Here is a 19,877-nt window from a genome sequence, read left to right on the forward strand (position 1 = left end):
CTGCATGTTCCCTGGAACTTAAAAGTTAAAAAAAAAATAGATTGCTGACAAAGTTATTATAAGTGGTAGGGATTTTCTTAATCCAGACAAAATTCAGGATAGGATCATGTTTTATATGGCAAAATAAACATGGGAGAAATTTTGAGTGAAGTTTTGGTTTTGAGTTTGATTTTTCTGGGCAACATTCACATGAATTTTAGTGGAGCACTGGTTAGAGATCTAGGCTGGAGAGTTTGATTTGAGAATCTTAAGATCAACGTGATCATTGAAGACATGAATGCAGATAAGATTATGCAAAAAGAGGATCTAAGCTGAGAAGAGAAGACAAGGGTAATGAGAATGGATTCTTGGCCAACATTAATGCTTAACGGAAGAAGATAGCATTCAATGGAGCAGTCTAATAAGGGGAAAGCAAGAAAAGAGAGAATGGTATCATAAAAACCTAGTAAGAAGAAACTTCAGTGTCAAACATCACACAGGGCATAGTAAGATGAAGACTGAAAAGAGGTTATTTGACTAGAATCTACAAGGTCTCTGATGATCTTAATGAAAAAAATTTCAAAAAATAATGAAGAAGATTAATTATAGTAGATGAAAGAGTAAATTTGGGTTGGGGAAATAGAAAAGATAAACATAGATTATTTTTTCCAAAAGTGCTGGGTATAAAGAGAAGTTATTTTGATAATTTGTGGTAAAACATTGCCCCTTTCCCTTTCGTGTGTTCCCCACCACTCCCACTGCCCCCATTTTCTCTTCTCAGGTAATACAGTTCTATTTTAACATCTTAACCCACACAGTCAATGAACAGGGACAATCTAGGCCCACTTGGGAATTATCCCTGTCAGTGTGCCAGCGTTTATTAATAGAAGACTTTGACTGGGCATTATTCTTTTGCCTCTGAAGGTTTATTTAGTCACCATTTTTGGGTGCTTTATGCCTATTTAATATTATATTATTTAAAGAAAAATTACCTTTGAGATTTTAGAAAACAAAAACTAGTTGAAAAATGGGTAGATACACTATGAACCATTAACATAGGTATGTTTAGTGACCTCACTAGATAGGTTTAGACTTATTTTAAAACATACTCCTCCCTGTAATTAAATCACTAATCCAAGTATATAGGAAGACTTAGTCATGCTTATTGTCTCTGAAGGATCCTTTTCTTTATTTTCTCCCATCCAGCTTCTTGTTCAGTACTTCAGTCCTATGCTAGAATTCACCTTCTGCTTATTATTGTATAAGGGTTGCTATTCTTACTACAAAAAGTTTGTTGCCAGTATTTCTGTTGCTATGGCTGCTGAACTGCTTCTTTGTGCTCTAAAAATCATATTAAGCAAGGTTCCACTTATCACTGGATTAATTATTAGAGTATGTACTCTAACTACTTGAAGCCGTTTTACGCTGTGTTTTCCAGCTAGCTCTACTCTGACATTTCCGCAGGATCATTGTGATATTTTTTTCTAGGGCTATGCTGTACATCTCTTTCTTGCCTCCTAGCCACTCAGATAAGCCTGGTCTCTGAGTAAATTGTGGCTATGTATTTACAGAATTTCTAATGCTTCACTTATTCTATTGCTTCCTCTTACCTTTTTGCAAAGGGTATTTATATATCTCTTAAAGGAAAGCTTGTTGGGGAAAAATAGTTTAGTTACATTTAACACAAAAACCGTTTCTAACTTCCGTCACATGCATACTTAATTTACTATATGCACACATATGAAGATATATCTACCTTAAATAATCATTAACACGTATGAATGATCATCAGTATAACATTCAAACAAAACATTGGAATTTAGTTTTTCTATTCCAATAATATACAGTGGGCCTTATATCAATAAAGATAATTGGTTTTTTAATTGCACAATGGGTTCCTCATTAAAGATGAACTTTCTAACCCCTTTCCAGCCCTCTTTCAAATATACTCTAGTCTAAACCCTTGATTTTAACCCTATTATAGGGTTAAGTCTTTTCTGCTCCTGTCAAAAGCCAGGCTAAGGCAAATTCATCAGGAAAAACAAGACTGGAAAACAAATGTAAACTTTATACTCTTTGAACCTCTTTAAACTTTATCCCTGTATTAAATTTGATCACAAGAAAAGCTCAACATCTGGTCTTTACCAAGTTACAATTTCATGTAGAAACCTTTGGCTTTTTTTCTTTTTAATGAAACTGCTTTCAAAGACAAGATCCATTATGTTGCTCAACACCTTCCACAGAAAGAGCCTTGCAACAAATACCTCTCAGAACTGAGGATCAGCAAAGAGATGTTTTGATGAATTAAAGTGTTCTTCTACTAGGCTGTGAGTGCTATCCAGCCCATTCTATTTTTGAGTTTACTTGGCTGTTCCAAGCCTACTATGAAGCCTTGACCTCTACTGCTATAGCTTTTCTCAGGCAATGTTAATGTTAGATAAAAAGCAAAGTAGTAGTTTAATCTTTCTATTCTTTGCTAGCAATTCTTAATCTTATTTTCTCTGTTCTATAATTCTTATTTTTTGTCACCTGCTTTAAATGAAGAATAAAGAATATTTACTTTTTAAAAGCCTCCCTTTTTCGGTCAGAATTCCTCAAACCTTGACCTTTTTCCAAATCTCTGTGGCACCATCTCCCTTTCCTGTCCATATCATTCATCAGAGCTATTGCCGACACTCTTCTTGAACTCCATTAGAAAAACAGGCTAAATGAATACTTCATAGAAGTTCCTTCCTAATCTATGTATATAAAAATCTATGATTAAGATTTTATATATCAGAAATATTACTAGACTAAAAGGTAGTTTAGATATATCTAAACTGATAGCTTGGTTCATTTAAAATAAATTATTCTATATGATGCTAACACACAATTTGGTAATTTTTTTGTTTCTTAAGGCTTACCTGAGCAATGTGGGTAAGAAAATGCCTAAATCATGTAATCAGTATTTCCAAGTTTATTATGATATGATTTATATGGATAGCAATCAGTTGTCTGCTTAAATTTCCCTTATTTCAATTTCTTATTTAGAAAAGCAGTATGTTATTGGTGATTAATAACCAATTTGTTATTGGTGATTAATCTAAAGGATCACAAAATTTTTATACCAAGTCAAATTTAATGATTCAGAAAACTAAAAGTAAAACAGATAAATTTGGATGTCAAATTCCAGTTCTTTTTTTTTATTATTATTATTATACTTTAGGTTTTATGGTACATGTGTGCAATGTGCAGGTAAGTTACATATGTATACATGTGCCATGCTGGTGCGCTGCACCCACTAACTCGTCATCTAGCATTAGGTATATCTCCCAATGCTATCCCTCCCCTCTCCCCCCACCCCACAACAGTCCCCGAAGTGTGATGTTCCCCTTCCTGTGTCCATGTGTTCTCATTGTTCAATTCCCACTTATGAGTGAGAATATGCGGTGTTTGGTTTTTTGTTCTTGCGATAGTTTACTGAGAATGATGATTTCCAATTTCATCCATGTCCCTACAAAGGACATGAACTCATCATTTTTTATGGCTGCATAGTATTCCATGGTGTATATGTGCCACATTTTCTTAATCCAGTCTATCCAAATTCCAGTTCTTCATAATTAGAATGTGGTCAATGAATGCATTTTTTAACGTTTGAGAAATACATTAAACCACCTATTTTCTCAATAACTTTTCACTAAAGAAAGGAGTAATATGCCTAAGTGAGTATTTATTATTGCTTTTTTTTTTTTACAACAGTTCTAATAGCACTCATTCTTCTGCAGTAAGCAGAAGCCCATCACTGTAAAGATGCTATAATATGCAATACTCTATCTTCCTTTCCATCTAATTTGAAGGATGTCTGCCCATTCTGGCACTGAAGAAGAATGACAATTAGTTTGCTTTTTGGCTATGTTTACTATCTTTCTGCTCTTAAAGACTCCTTTATGATTTGCTTACATTTGATCTTTAGAAGGAATTGCAAACTGAATCCAGACACTGGAAGGTGCTCTGAAGAGGGGGAAAAAAAGATGGGGACCTGCATAGGATTGAATAGGCTGACATAGGTAGGATTGAATCGAAGGGCAAGAGTGAAAGTGAGAGACCAAATTAAGAACACTCTTACTCGAATTGTCATGTCTGAAGTTCTGGAACCAGTTCATCTTCTAACAGTATTGGACAGGGATTCTGCATGGCTTGCTTTAAGAGAAGTGACATTATATGAACACAGACAAACTTCAGCATTTACTGGAAATAAAAAAAAATGCCAGACCAGATTTGACATCAATAAAAAACATCAAATTCTTTCCTCACTTTAATCACCCTATGCAGTTCTACTTGTGTATTAAACAAAGACTGTTAATACCTCACTTCCATAGTCACTGAATTCTTTCACTATGATGAATGTTTGCAGTTAAACTCTATTTACACACTTGCTTAATAAGATTATGGAAAATTACTCAAATTTTTAATTGATTTTTTTTCAGACTTGAAAAAGTCTAAGCACATTAATTATGGCCAGTTGAATGCATTATGCCACATTAGAGGACAACACAGGTAAGCTATTCATGCATTTCTTTTTCTGTCATTCTAATGAATATGAGTATTTTTGTTTTAGGGATAAAGTATAGTAATAAACCATTGCTGGCTCTCAGAGGTACTTGATTTATCACACAGATAAAAACAGTTGAAAACCTGGGGGTTATTTCTTCAGATTGAAGGGGCAGAATATGTATGTCACATCTTAAGGAAACAATTTAGTGTGAAACAAACATAACTCATTCCTAGCTGGCCCTTTATGGTACTTAAAAAGCAGTCATAAGGGGAAAAAGCCTTAAGTGGTTGAAAACACACATACTGAGTGAAATAAGTACCTGAGCAGTGAATAGGGAATGCCTCGTTGAAATATACTGGAACCAGAGAACTAGGAAATATCACTGTTCAAAGCTCAGGATTCCTAAGAGGTGTAATACTTGAAGATTTAATTTTAAGAGATCTATTTCCTTGACAACTCCTTTCTCCAAGTTGGATTTTTGGAATTATAAAACTGGTTATTTCCTTCCATATGCATCAGTGTCCATCCACCCTCTTACCTTCCTTCACTCATCCTTCATGAGACTCTTGAGGAATGCCTTAGGTTTACGGAGTTTTCTCTCTCTACTTTAAAACATCTCCAAGTCACATCCTTGTACTTTGCAATCCATTTCAAATTATTTTTATATTGTTGTCTATTTTCTCATTTCTTCTGTCTCAGAGAGAGAGAAGAAGGCATGCAACTTTGATATTGCTTGGATTTCTATCAAGAGGTATCATTTTCCCATGTGCATTGCTGCCTCCTCCTTGCTCCCAGTGCCTTTCGACATGGAGTAAAGAATGAAGTCCACACACTCCTGAGACCTATTGCCTGATGTGAATCCCGTCTCAGCCACTTACTCTCTGTGTGACTTTAGACTGCTTACTACATTTCTCTGCCTTGGTTTTTTCATTGGTAAAATGGAGATAACAACAGTACTCACTTTAAAGGGTTACTAGGATGATTAAATGAGCCTAATATATGTAAATAGTGTCTGGCACATAGTAAGGGTTCCAGAAGTGTCAGTTATTTTTATTATTGTTGTTATTCAGAAAAGCTCATCCAATATGTTAAGTGTCTTGAAAAATTTTAACATCCAAGCTTTGGATCTATCTTATATGTTGGTCCCTTTTCTAATGCATGAGATGCTAGTCAAGGCTTTGAATGTCCTTTTTGCTTTCATTTTCCTTTTGCTTTCTGGCCCAGACTCATTTCACTTTTCAAAATACTTCTAGATTTTTTTTCTGTTTGGGGGGTCATAATAAGAGAGCTTGAATCATCTAGATCTAGTTCTCTCAAAGTATCCCCTCTAAATAAATGTGATCAGCCTTCCTCTTCCTGGATTGAATCATTCCTCTTGGGCAGTGTCCTCTTGTGAGACAATTATCTCATTCAGGTCCAATCTGGCTGTACTGCCTGACTCCCTCTAGTAAGTCTTATGTTTACTATGTCTTTTGTTAGAAACCCAAATCCTGAAATTGTTGGATGTGTTCTTTTGGAGCACTGGTACACACCAGGGGCCTGGGGGAACAGGTTTTAAGGTATGTGTATATAGGTTTTGCATCATTCTGTTAAAAATACAATATATAGTTACAAATACAAAATCAGATATGAAGATAAATATTTATTTGGAATGAGGATAAAATTACAACAAATTAATAAAAGCTTCGAAGTTCAGGTCCTTTTTCTCCCTTGACATTTCTTTAGACGATTTACCAGAAATACATTCACAGGAATTATTTAAAAAGTTCAGAATTCAAGTGATGTCAACAAATTGAGAGGCAATTTAGGAAAAATGTATTTCTCCATATTATTAGTTCTTTATGTATTATAGATGAAAAGTGACCAATAAATTACACTTTTTCCCCTGTAATAAAAATAGAAAGGCTGAGAATTAAATGATTCAAAGTTTTAAATTTTTGTCCATAAAACTCACAAAAGTCATTTGTTTTGATTCTAAAAAAGGTTCTTCTATTAGAATACAGGCAGTAGGTTCTATTAGAATAAAGGCAGTAGTATTATCCTGGGATTTTTTATTGAATATAAAATAAAATATTAATAACAAAGGGGGGATGATATCACTTTGGATTTCTAAATTTTTGAGTGCAAATTTTTCATCCTAGTAGACTACAAGCTCCATGAAGGCAGATTTATTTTATTTATTTTAGTGCTTCCTACTCCTTGACATTTGTCATAGAATTCAATGTTTTGCACTGGATTTTATTTTGATGTTCAGTAGAAATAAATATCTTCTGATGATTCAAAAAAATGTACAAGAGTTTTCTGTGTTGAATATAAATAAGTTAGGAGGGATATGGATTTATAGTGTTTTTTTTAGTATTGTCTGGAGAGCGGATTATTTTTAAATATTTTAATCGGAAAGTCTTAATTATATACATTTCTGTGATAAAATATGTTTTTGTATATGTATACAATGTGGAATAATTAAATCAATATGATTAACATATCCATCACTTCTCTTACTTTTTTGTGATGAGACATTTGAAATTTGCTCTTCTGGCTATTATATAAACAATACATTATTATTAACTATAGTCACCCTGTTGTGCAATAGATCTTAAAATCTTTTTACTCCTGTATAATTGAATCTTTATACCCTTTCATCAACATCTCCACATTCCTTCCCAGCAACCTGGCTCTTAGTAACCACCATTCTACTCTCTGCTTCCACGACTTTCATGTTTTCAGATTCCACCTCTATGTGAGATCATATGGTATATGTCTTTCGGTGCCTGCTCTATCTTACTTAGCATAATGTCCTTTTGTTATTCATGTTGTTGCAGAAGAATTTCCTTCTTTTTAAGACTGAACAGTATTCCACTGTGCATAAGTACCACATTTTTTTAGCCGTTTATTCATTGATGGACATTTAGGTTGATTTCACATTTTGGCTATTGTGAACAGCGCTGCAATAAACATGGGAATGCAGATATCTCTTCGACATATTGATTTCAGTTTTTTTGGATACATACCCAGAAGTGAGATTCCTGCATCATATGTTAATTCTATTTTTAGTCTTTCTGAGGAAACTCCGTACTGTTTTCCACAATGGCTGTTCTATTTTACATTCCCACTAACAGTGTACCTGTATGAGGGTTCCTTTCCTTTCAGGTCCTCATCAGCACTTACCTTTCTTTTTGATAACAGCCATTCTAACAGATATGAGGTAATATCTCACTGTGGCTTTAGTTTTCATTTCCCCATTGATTAGTGCTGTTGAGCATTTGTTATTTTTTTCATGAACACATTGGCTATACATATGTCTTCTTTGGTAAAGTAGGTGTTCAAAAACTCTGTCCATTTTTAATTGTTTTTTTTTTTCCCTTGCTACTGAGTTGTTTGAGTTCCTTGTATATTTGGATATGAATTCCTTATTTGATATATAGTTTGCAAATATTTTCTCCCATTCTGTAGGTTGTTTCTTCACTTCGTTGATTGTTTTCTTGGTTGTGCAGAAGCTTTTAGTTTGATGTAATCTCATTTGATTTTTTTGCTTTTATTGCCTGTGCTTTCAGGTCATACTCAAAAAATCTTTGCTTAGACCAATGTCATGGAGCTTTCCCCTATGTTTTATCCTAGCAGTTCTATGTTTAAGTTTTAGATCTTTTGTATTTAATCATTTTGAGTTTATTTTTGTATATGGTGAGAGATAAGGGTCTAATTTCATTCTTCTGCTGTGGATATCCAGTTTTTTAAAGCACCACTTATTAGAGAGACTATCCTTTTTCCATTGTGTGTTCTTGGAAATTTTGTCAAAAATCAATTTATTATAACCGTGTGTGTTTATTTCTGGGTTTTCTATCCTGTTCCATTGATCAATATGTCTGTTTTTATGCCAGCATCATACTCTCTTGATTATACTAGCTTTATAATATATTTGAATTCAGGGAGTGGGATGCCTTTGGCTTTGCTCTTTTTGCTCGAGACTCTTTTGGCTGTTTGGGGTCTTTAGTGGTTCCATGCAAATTTCAGAATTGTTTTTTCTATTTTTGTGAAGATGACATTGGAATTGTGATACAGTTTGCCTTGAATCTGTAGATCACTTTTGCTAGTATGGACATTTTAACAATATCAATTCTTCTAATCAGTGAACATGGATATCCTTCTATTTGTGTTTTCAATTTCTTTTCTTTTTTTTTTTTTTTGATGGTCTCATTTGTTTCTTTATTTGCATATCTTTTTTTTTCTTTTATTATTATTATTATTATACTTTAGGTTTTATGGTACATGTGCGCAATGTGCAGGTAAGTTACATATGTATACATGTGCCATGCTGGTGCGCTGCACCCACCAACTCGTCATCTAGCATTAGGTATATCTCCCAATGCTATCCCTCCCCCCTCCCCCCACCCCACAACAGTCCCCGAAGTGTGATGTTCCCCTTCCTGTGTCCATGTGTTCTCATTGTTCAATTCCCACCTATGAGTGAGAATATGCGGTGTTTGGTTTTTTGTTCTTGCGATAGTTTACTGAGAATGATAATTTCCAATTTTATCCATGTCCCTACAAAGGACATGAACTCATCATTTTTTATGGCTGCATAGTATTCCATGGTGTATATGTGCCACATTTTCTTAATCCAGTCTATCATTGTTGGACATTTGGGTTGGTTCCAAGTCTTTGCTATTGTGAATAATGCGGCAATAAACATACGTGTGCATGTGTCTTTATAGCAGCATGATTTATAGTCCTTTGGGTATGTATCCAGTAATGGGATGGCTGGGTCGAATGGAATTTCTAGTTCTAGATCCCTGAGGAATCGCCACACTGACTTCCACAAGGGTTGAACCAGTTTACAGTCCCACCAACAGTGTAAAAGTGTTCCTATTTCTCCACATCCTCTCCAGCACCTGTTGTTTCCTGACTTTTTAATGATTGCCATTCTAACTGGTGTGAGATGGTATCTCATTGTGGTTTTGATTTGCATTTCTCTGATGGCCAGTGATGGTGAGCATTTTTTCATGTGTTTTTTGGCTGCATAAATGTCTTCTTTTGAGAAGTGTCTGTTCATGTCCTTCGCCCACTTTTTGATGGGGTTGTTTGTTTTTTTCTTGTAAATTTGTTGGAGTTCATTGTAGATTCTGGATATTAGCCCTTTGTCAGATGAGTAGGTTGCGAAAATTTTCTCCCATTTTGTAGGTTGCCTGTTCACTCTGATGGTAGTTTCCTTTGCTGTGCAGAAGCTCTTTAGTTTAATTAGATCCCATTTGTCAATTTTGACTTTTGTTGCCATTGCTTTTGGTGTTTTAGACATGAAGTCCTTGCCCATGCCTATGTCCTGAATGGTAATGCCTAGGTTTTCTTCTAGGGTTTTTATGGTTTTAGGTCTAACATTTAAGTCTTTAATCCATTTTGAATTGATTTTTGTATAAGGTGTAAGGAAGGGATCCAGTTTCAGCTTTCTACATATGGCTAGCCAGTTTTCCCAGCACCATTTATTAAATAGGGAATCCTTTCCCCATTTCTTGTTTTTGTCAGGTTTGTCAAAGATCAGATACTTGTAGATATGTGGCATTATTTCTGACGGCTCTGTTCTGTTCCATTGATCTATATCTCTGTTTTGGTACCAGGACCATGCTGTTTTGGTTACTGTAGCCTTGTAGTATAGTTTGAAGTCAGGTAGTGTGATGCCTCCAGCTTTGTTCTTTTGGCTTAGGATTGACTTGGCGATGCGGGCTCTTTTTTGGTTCCATATGAACTTTAAAGTAGTTTTTTCCAATTCTGTGAAGAAAGTCTTTGGTAGCTTGATGGCATTGAATCTGTAAATTACCTTGGGAAGGATGGCCATTTTCACGACATTGATTCTTCCTACCCATGAGCATGGAATGTTCTTCCATTTGTTTGTATCCTCTTTTATTTCCTTGAGCAGTGGTTTGTAGTTCTCCTTGAAGAGGTCTTTCACATCCCTTGTAAGTTGGATTCCTAGGTATTTTATTCTCTTTGAAGCAATTGTGAATGGGAGTTCACTCATGATTTGGCTCTCTGTTTGTCTGTTATTGATGTATAAGAATGCTTGTGATTTTTGCACATTGATTTTGTATCCTGAGACTTTGCTGAAGTTGCTTATCAGCTTAAGGAGATTTTGGGCTGAGACAATGGGGTTTTCTAGATATACTATCATGTCATCTGCAAACAGGGACAATTTGACTTCCTCTTTTCCTAATTGAATACCCTTGATTTCCTTCTCCTGCCTAATTGCCCTGGCCAGAACTTCCAACACTATGTTGAATAGAAGTGGTGAGAGAGGGCATCCCTGTCTTGTGCCAGTTTTCAAAGGGAATGCTTCCAGTTTTTGCCCATTCAGTATGATATTGGCTGTGGGTTTGTCATAAATAGCTCTTATTATTTTGAGATACGTCCCATCAATACCTAATTTATTGAGAGTTTTTAGCATGAAGGGTTGTTGAATTTTGTCAAAGGCCTTTTCTGCATCTATTGAGATAATCATGTGGTTTTTGTCTTTGGTTCTGTTTATATGCTGGATTACATTTATTGATTTGCGTATATTGAACCAGCCTTGCATCCCAGGGATGAAGCCCACTTGATCATGGTGGATAAGCTTTTTGATGTGCTGCTGGATTCTGTTTGCCAGTATTTTATTGAGGATTTTTGCATCAATGTTCATCAAGGATATTGGTCTAAAATTCTCTTTTTTTGTTGTGTCTCTGCCAGGCTTTGGTATCAGGATGATGCTGGCCTCATAAAATGAGTTAGGGAGGATTCCCTCTTTTTCTATTGATTGGAATAGTTTCAGAAGGAATGGTACCAGCTCCTCCTTGTACCTCTGGTAGAATTCGGCTGTGAACCCATCTGGTCCTGGACTTTTTTTGGTTGGTAAGCTATTGATTATTGCCACAATTTCAGCTCCTGTTATTGGTCTATTCAGAGATTCAACTTCTTCCTGGTTTAGTCTGGGGAGGGTGTATGTGTTGAGGAATTTATCCATTTCTTCTAGATTTTCTAGTTTATTAGCATAGAGGTGTTTGTAATATTCCCTGATGGTAGTTTGTATTTCTGTGGGATCGGTGGTGATATCCCCTTTATCATTTTTTATTGCATCTATTTGATTCTTCTCTCTTTTTTTCTTTATTAATCTTGCTAGCGGTCTATCAATTTTGTTGATCCTTTCAAAAAACCAGCTTCTGGATTCATTTATTTTTTGAAGGGGTTTTTGTGTCTCTATTTCCTTCAGTTCTGCTCTGATTTTAGTTATTTCTTGCCTTCTGCTAGCTTTTGAATGTGTTTCCTCTTGCTTTTCTAGTTCTTTTAATTGTGATGTTAGGGTGTCAATTTTGGATCTTTCCTGCTTTCTCTTGTGGGCATTTAGTGCTATAAATTTCCCTCTACACACTGCTTTGAATGCATCCCAGAGATTCTGGTATGTTGTGTCTTGGTTCTCGTTGGTTTCAAAGAACATCTTTATTTCTGCCTTCATTTCGTTATGTACCCAGTAGTCATTCAGGAGCAGGTTGTTCAGTTTCCACGTAGTTGAGCGGTTTTGCGTGAGATTCTTAATCCTGAGTTCTAGCTTGATTGCACTGTGATCTGAGAGATAGTTTGTTACAATTTCTGTTCTTTTACATTTATTAAGGAGAGCTTTACTTCCAAGTATATGGTCAATTTTGGAATAGGTGTGGTGTGGTGCTGAAAAAAATGTATATTCTGTTGATTTGGGGCGGAGAGTTCTGTAGATGTCTATTAGGTCCGCTTGGTGCAGCGCTGAGTTCAATTCCTGGGTATCCTTGTTGACTTTCTGTCTCGTTGATCTGTCTAATGTTGACAGTGGGGTGTTAAAGTCTCCTATTATTAATGTGTGGGAGTCTAAGTCTCTTTGTAGGTCACTCAGGACTTGCTTTATGAATCTGGGTGCTCCTGTATTGGGTGCATATATATTTAGGATAGTTAGCTCTTCTTGTTGAATTAATCCCTTTACCATTATGTAATGGCCTTCTTTGTCTCTTTTGATCTTTGTTGGTTTAAAGTCTGTTTTATCAGAGACTAGGATTGCAACCCCTGCTTTTTTTGTTTTCCATTTGCTTGGTAGATCTTCCTCCATCCTTTTATTTTGAGCCTATGTGTGTCTCTGCACATGAGATGGGTTTCCTGAATACAGCACACTGATGGGTCTTGAGTCTTTATCCAATTTGCCAGTCTGTATCTTTTAATTGGAGCATTTAGTCCATTTACATTTAAAGTTAATATTGTTATGTGTGAATTTGATCCTGTCATTATGATGTTAGCTGGATATTTTGCTCGTTAGTTGATGCAGTCTCTTCCTAGTCTCGATGGTCTTTACATTTCGGTATGATTTTGCAGTGGCTGGTACCGGTTGTGTCTTTCCATGTTTAGCGCTTCCTTCAGGAGCTCTCTTAGGGCAGGCCTGGTGGTGACAAAATCTCTCAGCATTTGCTTGTCTGTAAAGTATTTTATTTCTCCTTCACTTATGAAGCTTAGTTTGGCAGGATATGAAATTCTGGGTTGAAAATTCTTTTCTTTAAGAATATTCAATTCTTTAAGAATATTGGCCCCCACTCTCTTCTGGCTTGTAGGGTTTCTGCCGAGAGATCCGCTGTTAGTCTGATGGGCTTCCCTTTGATGGTAACCCGACCTTTCTCTCTGGCTGCCCTTAACATTTTTTCCTTCATTTCAACTTTGGTGAATCTGACAATTATGTGTCTTGGAGTTGCTCTTCTCGAGGAGTATCTTTGTGGCGTTCTCTGTATTTCCTGAATCTGAATGTTGGCCTGCCTTGCTAGATTGGGGAAGTTCTCCTGGATAATATCCTGCAGAGTGTTTTCCAACTTGTTTCCATTCTCCCCGTCACTTTCAGGTACACCAATCAGACGTAGATTTGGTCTTTTCACATAGTCCCACATTTCTTGGAGGCTTTGCTCGTTTCTTTTTATTCTTTTTTCTCTAAACTTCCCTTCTCGCTTCATTTCATTCATTTCATCTTCCAGGGCTGATACCCTTTCTTCCATTTGATCGCATCGGCTCCTGAGGCTTCTGCATTCTTCACGTAGTTCTCGAGCCTTGGTTTTCAGCTCCATCAGCTCCTTTAAGCACTTCTCTGTATTGGTTATTCTAGTTATACATTCTTCTAAATTTTTTTCAAAGTTTTCAACTTCTTTGCCTTTGGTTTGAATATCCTCCCGTAGCTCGGAGTAATTTGATCGTCTGAAGCCTTCTTCTCTCAGCTCGTCAAAGTCATTCTCCGTCCAGCTTTGTTCCGTTGCTGGTGAGGAACTGCGTTCCTTTGGAGGAGGAGAGGTACTGTGGTTTTTAGAGTTTCCAGTTTTTCTGCTCTGTTTTTTCCCCATCTTTGTGGTTTTATCTACTTTTGGTCTTTGATGATGGTGATGTACAGATGGGTTTTTGGTGTGGATGTCCTTTCTGTTAGTTTTCCTTCTAACAGACAGAACCCTCAGCTGCAGGTCTGTTGGAGTACCTGGCCGGCCGTGTGAGGTGTCAGTCTGCCCCTGCTGGGGGGTGCCTCCCAGTTAGGCTGCTCAGGGGTCAGAGGTCAGGGACCCACTTGAGGAGGCAGTCAGCCTGTTCTCAGATCTCCAGCTGCGTGCTGGGAGAACCACTGCTCTCCTCACAGCTGTCAGACAGGGACATTTAAGTCTGCAGAGGTTACTGCTGTCTTTTTGTTTGTCTGTGCCCTGCCCCCAGAGGTGGAGCCTAGAGAGGCAGGCAGGCCTCCTTGAGCTGTGGTGGGCTCCACCCAGTTCAAGCTTCCAGGCTGCTTTGTTTACCTAAGCGAGCCTGGGCAATGGCGGGCGCCCCTCCCCCAGCCTCGCTGCCGACTTGCTGTTTGATCTCAGACTGCTGTGCTAGCAATCAGCGAGACTCCGTGGGCGTAGGACCCTCTGAGCCAGGTGCGGGCTATACTCTCCTGGGGCACCGGTTCCTAAGCCCGTCGGAAAAGCACAGTATTCAGGTGGGAGTGGCCCGATTTTCCAGGTGCCCTCTGTCACCCCTGGAAGGGGAACTCCCTGACCCTTTGAGCTTCCCGAGTGAGGCAATGCCTCGCCCCTGCTTTGGTTGGCGCATGGTGCGCTCACCCACTGACCTGCGCCCACTGTCTGGCACTCCCTAGTGAGATGAACACGGTACCTCAGATGGAAATGCAGAAATCACCCGTCTTCTGCGTGGCTCTCGCTGGGAGCTGTAGACCGGAGCTGTTCCTATTCGGCCATCTTGGCTCCCCAATTTCTTTCATTATTGTTTCAGTATACAGATCTTTAAACTTTTTTGGTTAAATTCACACCTAAGTAGTCTATTTTTGTTGTTGCTATAGTAAATAGAATTATTTTTCTAGGATTTTTTTTGGGTGGTTTGTATATAGAAGCATGACTAATTTTTGTACGTTGATTTTGTATATCCTGCAACTTTACTGAATTTATTTATTCTAATAGCTTTTGGTAGAGTCTCTAGGCTTTTATACTTATAAGATCCATATTGTCTGCAAATAGTTTCCCTGCTTCCTTCCCTATTGGGCTGTATTTTTGTTCTTTATTTTGCCTAATTGCTCTGGCTGAAACTTTCAATACTGTGTTGAAAAGAAGTAGTGAAAGTGGGCATACTTGTCTTGTTCTTGATCTTAGATGAAAATTTTTCAACTTTTCACCTTTGAGTATAGTGTTTACTGTAGGCTTATCATGTATGGCCTTTATTGCGTTTAGGTACATTCCTTCTGTTGAGGGTTTTTATTATTAAAAAAGGTCAAATGCTTATAAAAACTATAACCCATGAACAGTTGAAAACTTATAAAAACTATCACCCATGAACAGCTTTTAGCCCAAAGTCCATTTATAAATTAACTGTCAAGCATTCAGAATTTTCCAAAGACACAATATTATACAATCATAGAATTGTAGAACAGGAAGTCAACTCAATCATCTAGTGGAAACTCTTTAACTTAATATGATTGTTAATCATTGTTATTTAAAACAAAAGAGCTAACTGACAAAGTCATAGAGTACCCAATTTTCCCTCATTTGTTCAAAATATATCTGAAATGTTATGCTTTTATAATAAATAGGAAAATAACATTTTAAGATTTATACTAATTAATGAAAAAAATTAAAAATTGAGTAATTGTTTTCATTGTTTCAGTACATTTAATTAGAAAAGTATTAAGAGTTTGATAGAGACAATTATGATGATTTTAAGGAGGTTCCTGGAAAACCCTTTACGGTATATTCATTATTAATTTTTGTTTCAGAATATCTTACTTTCCTTTTTCTTCTCTTTTTTTCACTCACAGGATGTTGGTGAGAACCTTTCTTTTTCTTAATGAGAATGTTTTGATAATTCTGTTGGCTTTCCAGACATAATTAGACATGTATTTTTGTCTTAAGAAATAAAGAAATGAAGAGATAGGGGACTTTTATTTTTATGGATATAAAGTTTAGAAGAGAAAGGAAAGGGAGGAGAGCTTTAAAAAGGTGGTTTATGTACACATAAAAGAAATGATCTGAGCTTTGAGCCATTAAACATTGCTTTGTCTGGAATGAAGCCATTTTTTATTTTGAGGTTTCCTCTGATGACCACTAGCTGGCACTCTCAATCCAGAACAGCCCTGTCTTTTGGGATGGCAGAAAATGTGGGCAGACATAGGTGGGATCTTACATTTATTCAATAGGTTGTTAACAAGTTGGAAGCTTATAATTCAAGGCATGCCTATTAATAATGTTTTACCTAACGTGTACACTCTTATAGCCAATTGTTTAGGCAGGGTTTTCTACGTAGGGCAGAAATGTATACACATTTATAGTTATTACCATGACTAGAAGGCAGTGGGGATTTTAAACCTTTAGTAATGTGCAGTGAAATCTTGCACACTGTCCCAACCAAAATGTCAATAGTCCTCCTTTTCCCATCCTCCCTTCCTCTTAAGGAACACTGGTCTAGACGATATTATCTTAAACTTACTCAAATTAGAGGAGTTGCTATAGCTAATAGCTAAGATTTCATTAACCTTCAGATTTCCCTAGATCTTGATTTCAGAAACAAACTCATTCTTTCCTGAAAACTTGCTTTGTTTCTCTATTTCTATCCATGTCACTACATTTAGACTGTAAACTCCTGGAAAAAAAAGCAATCCTATTAGTTTGGTGCACTTGAGAGTTTTTATTGCTTATTTCAGTGCATGATACATAGCTGACATTCAAAAAATACTTGTGGAATGCCTGCATTTACCCAGTAATTAAAGCATGAAAATCTTGCAGGTATGTTTTGTTACCTTTTCTCTTTATTTCTCCATGTGTTATAATTAGATTCTACTGTTCCATTTTATCTCTACTGTTTATCACTCATTTTTTAATCTACTACTCCACTCTAGCTTTTATTACCTGAATCCAGGACTACCAAACTTATAAGTGGAATTACATTCTCAAATCTCTTCTCATCTTAATTCCACATTATGTACTACAAGTTAAATCTATTTTATTCATATATTTTAATAGATTAAGTTTTGAATAATTTTGGCTTTACAAAAAAATTGAGTAGAAAGTATAATTTCCATATATACCTTGACCCTTCCTTCCTAATTTCCCATATGATCAATATCTTGCAGAAGCATGGTATATGTGTTGCAATTTTTAGCCAATGTTGTTATTTACTATTAACTAAAGCCCATTTATATTAGGGATTACTGTTCATGTTGAACATTTCAGGGCTTTTGACAAGTATATAATGACGTGGAACAACCATTCCATGTAATGACGTGTGTTTAACATTACAGAATAATTTTACTACTCTAAAAATCTTCTGCTCCATCTCTTCTCCCTCCCTTCTCCCCATCCTCAACCCCTGACAACCACTGATTTTTTTCCTCTGTTTCTATAATTTTGCCTTTTTTAGAATGTCATATAGTTGGAATAACACTGTATATATTATTTTCAGATTGCCTTCTTAGTCTGTTTTCTGTTGCTATAAAATAATATCAGAGATTAGATAATTTATAAAGAAAATAAATTTATATCTCACACTTCTGGAGGCTGGGAAGTCAAAGGGCATGAGACTCGCACCTGGCAAGGATGATCTTATGGTATAAGAGTGGAAGGCGAAAGCAAGCTTTTGAAAGATAGAGAAGATAGAGAAAGACACCAAGGACTAGACTTGCTTTATATCAATCTCATGATAATTAACCTGCTAATGTGATAATGGCATTAATTCATGAGTCATACCCTCATGACTCAATCACCTTTATTAAGCCCCACCTTACAACACTGTGGCACTGGGGATTAAGTTTCAAAAGCATGAATTTTGGGGGCACATTTAAACCACAGTAGCTTCCTTCACTAAACAATATGTATGTAAATTTTTTTCTCTGTGTGTGTGTGCATGGTGTGTGTGTGTGTGTGTGTGTGTGTGTGTGTGTATTTGGCTTGATAGCTCATTCCTTTTATTGCTGAATAATATTTATTGTATGGATATACAACAGTGTTTTTATCCGTTCACTTATTGAAGTACATCTTGGTTGCTTTCAAGTTTTAGCAATTACAAATAAAGCTGCTATGAACATTTATGTGCAGGTTTTTGTGTGAACATAGGTTTTTGGGAAAATACCAAGGACCATGCTTGCTGAATCATGTGATAAGCTTATGCTTAGCTTTATAAGAAACTAGCAAACGGTTCGAATATGGCTACACCACTTTGTATTCCCACCCAAAATGAGTGAGTTTCTTTTGCTCCATAGCCTCGTCATCATTTGTGTTGTTGGTGTTTTTAATATTAGGCATTCTAATAAATGTCTAGTGGTATCTTTTGCTTCAGTTTGTAATTCTCTAATGACATATGATGTTTATCATCTTTTCATAAGCTAATTTCCACCTATATGTATTCTTGGATGAGGATCTGTTCAGATTCCATTTTAAAATTGATTTCTTTGTTTTCTTATTGTTGAGTTTTAAGAGTTCTTTGTAGATTTTGGATGCCAGCTATTTATCAAATATGTGTTTTGCAAATAGTTTCTACTATTTCTATGTCATTTCTATGTCTTCTTTGGAGAAATGTTTATTCATGTCTTTTGCACATTTTTTAATTGTGTTGTTTGGTTTTCTATTGCGTTGTATGAGTTCTTTATAAATTTTAAATATTAATCCCTTATCAGATATATTTTGGTCTACAAATATTCTTCCCAAGTATAGGCTACTATTGAGTTTATTTTTGTGTATGGCATAAGATAGGGGTACAATTTCCTTCTTTTCCCATTTTAAAATTCATAAGGAAACATGAAGGACCCCAAATAGCAAAAACAATTCTGAGAAAGGAAAACAACGTTGGAGGCATTCTATTTCTAATTTTAACTATTTTTTTAAATTATTTTTATGTATTGTTTTTAAATTGGTATATAATAACTGTACATGTTTGGGGGTACATATGATACCCCCAATCTTTAACGAAGTACCAATGGCATTCTTCACAGAGTACCAATAGTTCTTCATTAAAGATTGCATTGAATCTGTATATTGGTTTGGATAATATGAACATTCTAACAATATTAATTTTTCCAATCCAAGGATATCTTTGGGGCAGTGGATATCTTTCTATTTATTTGTGTCATCTGAAATTTCATCACTGTTTTATAATTTTCAGTGTACAGATCTTTCACCTTCTTGGTTTAATTTATTACTAAGTTGGGTTTTTTTGATACTATCATAAAGGGGATTGCTTTCTTGATTCCTTTTTCATTTGTGTTGTTATTTGTGTATAAAAATACTACTAATTTTTTATTGGCTTTGTATCCTGTAAATTTACTGAATTCCTTTATTAGTTAAAAAATCATAATTATTAAAATTAAAAACTCAAGACCACTCTTTGCAGCTTCCTGTCAGCTAGATTTAGCCATAAGACAGTGAGTGTTCTTGCCAACAGAATGGGGAGAAGTAGTTGTAGAAATTCTGCAACATATATTAATCACAAAAGAAGATTGATATCTAAATTATGTAAATAATTGCTACAAAGAACCCAATAGAAAAATGGGGAATTGCTATGAATAGGAAATCATCAAAAAGAAAATTAAAATGGCCAATAAATTCATGAAATACAAATTAAACAAGACAGAAATTTCATCCATAAAATATCAGCTACTGTAAAAGTTTGATAACTTCAAGTCTTGGTAACAATGTGGGAAAAGATCTGTTCTCATATGCTGCTGGAAAAGTGACAGATTTATAGGGAGAATCACTAGAACCAATTTCGTGGGCATGAGACTTATGCTCCAAAGGGCCTGATGCTCTACTGTCAGCATCTTGAAATGCTTAGTAATTTTTGAACAAGGTGCTGATATTTTCATTTTGCACTGGGCCCCGCA

The 19,877-nt window shown here is 35.9% G+C and overlaps 1 protein-coding gene across 4 annotated transcripts in view; it reads left to right on the forward strand.

Moving 5' to 3' along the window:
* CNBD1 (cyclic nucleotide binding domain containing 1) overlaps positions 1–19,877 on the forward strand; it is a 629,195-nt gene that overhangs the window by 16,730 nt on the left and 592,588 nt on the right. For all 4 annotated transcript variants that reach the window (XM_054498740.2, XM_054498739.2, XM_054498741.2 and 1 more), the window contains exon 2: positions 4,446–4,515. In XM_054498740.2, coding sequence (XP_054354715.2) covers positions 4,446–4,515 — 70 coding nt within the window. The remainder of the gene's footprint in view (positions 1–4,445; positions 4,516–19,877) is intronic.

This window comes from Pongo pygmaeus, chromosome 7, assembly GCF_028885625.2.
Source record: "Pongo pygmaeus isolate AG05252 chromosome 7, NHGRI_mPonPyg2-v2.0_pri, whole genome shotgun sequence".
Lineage (NCBI taxonomy): Eukaryota > Metazoa > Chordata > Mammalia > Primates > Hominidae > Pongo > Pongo pygmaeus.